This window comes from Protobothrops mucrosquamatus, unplaced genomic scaffold (genome assembly GCF_001527695.2).
Source record: "Protobothrops mucrosquamatus isolate PMUCROS unplaced genomic scaffold, P.Mucros_1.0 scaffold_263, whole genome shotgun sequence".
Taxonomy (NCBI): domain Eukaryota; kingdom Metazoa; phylum Chordata; class Lepidosauria; order Squamata; family Viperidae; genus Protobothrops; species Protobothrops mucrosquamatus.
In genome coordinates this window covers 568,999-572,900 of record NW_015386339.1, presented here as the reverse complement: position 1 = coordinate 572,900, position 3,902 = coordinate 568,999, and the positions used below count along the sequence as shown (strand labels likewise).

Sequence of the window (3,902 nt, the reverse complement as noted above, 5' to 3'; positions counted from 1 at the left end):
GAATCTAATAGTCCTGCTATAGATACTTCAAAACCTCCTCCCAGAGGGGGAGCGACAGAAACAGACCGTGAAGTGTGTGCGTGTGTGTGTGTGGGGGGGTGTCTATGGGGTCTCTAACAATGCTTGGCGCTCTAAGCACATGCAAGCGCTTATAAGCTTCTTATCATCATCTGGGCTGTCCTCACCACTCTCCGGGTGGACCTTCTCTCTGAGGCTCTGCTGCTATGAAACCAAAGAGGGATGGCAGTTGGTGAAAACCGTTTTCCGTCGTGCCTCTGTAAAAAAAAGTGGCCAGGAGCAGGAGGAGAAAGCGGAAGAGTTGTGGAGTGTGCAGCGCATCGTGCGTTCGAAGTGGCTCTGCCATGCCGCTTCATGCTTTTTGAGTCAGGAGCTTGGATTTTTCGGCCCGTTGACTCTCTGAGGAATGGCGCTGGCAGCTTCCTAAGCAAGCTGATGTTTAAAAAGGAAGGACAACACAGGACAGCAGGGCAGGAGTGAAATCACTTGGCTGGCCATAGATCACCCGGCAAAATTTATCTGGCCCCAAACCCAGAGGGTTGTTGTCGAGCTCATTTATCCCACCATCCGTGTTGTTGGGTTGCCCTCGCCTATCTAATCCTCCTCCCGGCTCTGCTGACACCTCCACCTGATCACCTGTCTTTGGCTCAGGATGCTGAAGGATCCACCTGTTTGCACCTGGCAGCCAAGAAGGGCCATTACGACGTGGTGCAGTATCTCCTGTCTAACGAACAGATGGATGTCAACGGTCAGGTGAGTGACTTTGCTTCTGACTGGGGACTCACATTCGTCCGGCCACCTGTTCCTCTTTTGCTAGGACAGCCCAAACAACGACTTTTAAGTCAGGATAGAGCTGGAAGGGACCTTGGAGGTCTTCTAGTCCAACCCCTTTGCTCAAGCAGGAGAACCTGTACCGTTTTGAGACGGAAGTGGCCGTCCAGTCTCTTATTAGGCTTGATATAAATGTAATAGGACCAAGCCAAAAGGTAAAGGTAGTAGAGACCCTTAGGTTACACACAGAGTAACGGGAGGGACCTTGGAGGTCTTCTAGTCCAACCTCCCCCCCCCCTGCTTAAGCAGGAGACCCTATACCATTTGAGACAAGTGGCTGTCCAGTCTCTTCTTGAAAACTTCCAGTGTTGGAGCACTCACAATTTCTGGAGGCAGGTTACTTGTTCTAACTGTCAGGAAATTTCTGCTTAGTTCTTAAGTTGGTTAGTTTCCATCCGTTGCTCCTTGTCCTGCCTTCAGGTGCTTTGGAGGATAGGTGGACCCCCTCCTCTTTGGGGCAGCCCCTCAAATATATTGTAACACTGCTATCGTGTCGTTCCTCGTCCTTTTCTCTAAGACTGGCCATACCCAACCCCTGCAACGGTTCTTACGACTTATGGATAAATGTACAACTGATGTTCCTTATGGGTAATGGTGGCTGGGGTGCCAAACTCCCTCCCCCTCCCTCCCTCCCTTCCCCAAATCCTTTTCCACTTGCCCAGCTTTCAGGAGGTGGATGGGAATCAGCCCAGAAAACTCTTTTGCCTTATCGGTCCCTGCTCTGCGATGATCCGTTATAGCCAGAATTAACGAAGCCCACGCATCCTTCTCGTTCTCTCATGCTTGCAGTTGCCTTGCAACAAAGCCATTTCAGGTTGTTCTCTGAGTCACCAAAAGGACATTTCTCCCCCCCCCTCCCTCTCCCCCTCCCCCTTCCCCTCCCTCCCTCCCCCCTTTCTCTGTTTGTTTGGCCTTCTCTAGGCCTTTCCAACAGAATGGGGACACGGTGACAAATAGGCTTGGCGCGGTGGCAGGAGAAGAATGGGCCACCCATATTTGGCCTTCAGCTACCCAGCGACCCTCTTTGTGGCCTCCTGAGCCCTTACAGAGCGTGCTGGACTGAAAAGGGGGGGCTTTGGGGGGGGCTACCTTTATGCAGAGTTGTCCCCCATGGATGGCACAACGCATCATTAAGGAGCCAACAACTATCCCAATTCAGAAACTGCCAACTCAGGCAAACCAGCTAACAGAAAACAACAGCCCAATCCAGGATCTGCCAAGTCCTTTCCCACCAACACTGACGGCATGTAAAATAAGCGCAAACCCCCACTCCCTTCCTAGCACTGATGACGTTACCTAGTTTGATAATGAAACGTCTTCAAGAAAACAAGCCAGCTCAGAGAGCACTAAGGACCCCACAGTTCTTCTCTTTCTCTCCCTCCTCCTCCTCTCTCCTTCCTCCTTTGTCCTCTTCCCCTTCTTCTCTTCATGCTTCTCTGTCTCCTTCACTCCACAAGGCCCCCTCCTTCCTAGCACTGATGATGTTACCTCGTTTGATAATGAAACGTCTTCAAGAAAACAAGCCTGCTCAGAGAGCACCAAGGACCCCACACCTATTGATCAGAAAGGTCATGAGAGAGGGATGCCTGCCTGAGCAGGGGGTTGGACTAGATGACCTCCAAGGTCCCTTCCGACTACTACTACTACTACTACTACTACTACTACTACTACTACTTCTTCTTCTTCTTCTTCTTCTTCTTCTTCTTCTTCTTCTTCTTCTTCTTCTTCTTCTTCTTCTTCTTCTTCTTCTTCTTCTTCTTCTTCTTCTTCTTCTTCTTCTTCTTCTTCTTTCTCCTTCTCCTTCTCCTTCTCCTTCTCCTCCTCCTTCTCCTCCTCTTCCTCCTCCTCCTCCTTCTCCATCATCATCATCATCATCATTATTATTTGGTCTTCTTTGCTTGGCACGTGAATATCCTTCTAAACAAAAGACTTGGTGGGCCTTTCAGTTTTCTAAACAATAATGTCAGGGTCCACCTAGTCTCTTCCAGTCTCCCCCCCTTCCGTAATATTCCATCTCCAAGGTAAGCAGCGCCAGGCCAGACTTCGGCCTCTGCTCAAGTGGTGTCCCTTTGTTCCCAGGATGACGGAGGCTGGACGCCAATGATATGGGCTACGGAGTACAAGCACGTGGAGCTGGTGAAGCTTCTCTTGGCCAAAGGCTCCGACATCAACATCCGAGATAACGTAAGTTGGGTGGGTCTGACCCCCTCTCATTTTAGGGACCACCCGGGCTTAGACATAGAGAACCTGGCTTTCCTTGGAGCCTGCAGGAGGTGAGGCTCCTCCTTCTGTACATCTGTGGAGATTCCCAGTCATCCAGGTCCATGGTTGACCCAAACCTGCTTTTTTTAAAAGGCAACTGGACTTCGTTTTTCCTTGAAGACGTTTTAGAAGCTTCTCCGGTTCTTACCGAATGGTGGAGAATGGAAGGATTTATATTCCTTGCAGTCATCTCGTCATTAGCGCTCTCTCTGAGCTATTGAGGGCACTTGGGGGTTTACCTGTGTCCTCAGGGTCACCTGAGTAGTGCAGATGGAGGTGTGGAACCTTCTTGGAACTGCTGAAAAGAGACTGTGTCGTAAACAGGAGATGGGTGGTGTTGTATCACTCCCCCTCTGTTGAGAGAGGGCTGTTCCGTTTTGACCTAGACGGCCTCTTTGACCCCTCTTCTTTCAAACCAGCGGTCCTCTTGGTGCAGAGTGTGGACTTTGCTGTCCTCAAAAGAGCGGCCTCCAAACGCAGATGGACTGCGTTTGAATCTTCTCCTGATCTCATTGGGTCCTCCTGTGCTGCTGCCCTTCAGTGTTGGACCAACTGAGGGATCCAACCGATGAGACAGGAAGCTTCTCTTGATGTCCTCCTGGATCCACGGCTGACATTGGAAGACCATTTGTCGGCCGTGACCAGGGGGGCGTTTTATCAGGTCCGCCTGATCCACCAGTTGCGACCTTTTCTGGACCGGGACGCCTTGCGCACAGTCACTCATGCTCTCGTCACCTCTCGCCTGGACTACTGTAATGCTCTCTACATGGGGCTCCCCCTGAGGAGCACCC

The 3,902-nt window shown here is 51.0% G+C and overlaps 1 protein-coding gene across 1 annotated transcript in view; it reads left to right on the top strand.

The window, feature by feature from the left end:
* Positions 1-669: 669 nt before the first annotated feature.
* LOC107302473 (histone-lysine N-methyltransferase EHMT1-like) overlaps positions 670-3,902 on the top strand; it is a gene marked incomplete at its 5' end in the record, with an annotated part of 16,570 nt that continues 13,337 nt past the window's right edge. Inside the window, 2 exons of the mRNA XM_015831580.1 lie at positions 670-771; positions 2,929-3,033. Of these exons, the coding sequence (XP_015687066.1) occupies positions 670-771; positions 2,929-3,033 (207 nt within the window). The remainder of the gene's footprint in view (positions 772-2,928; positions 3,034-3,902) is intronic.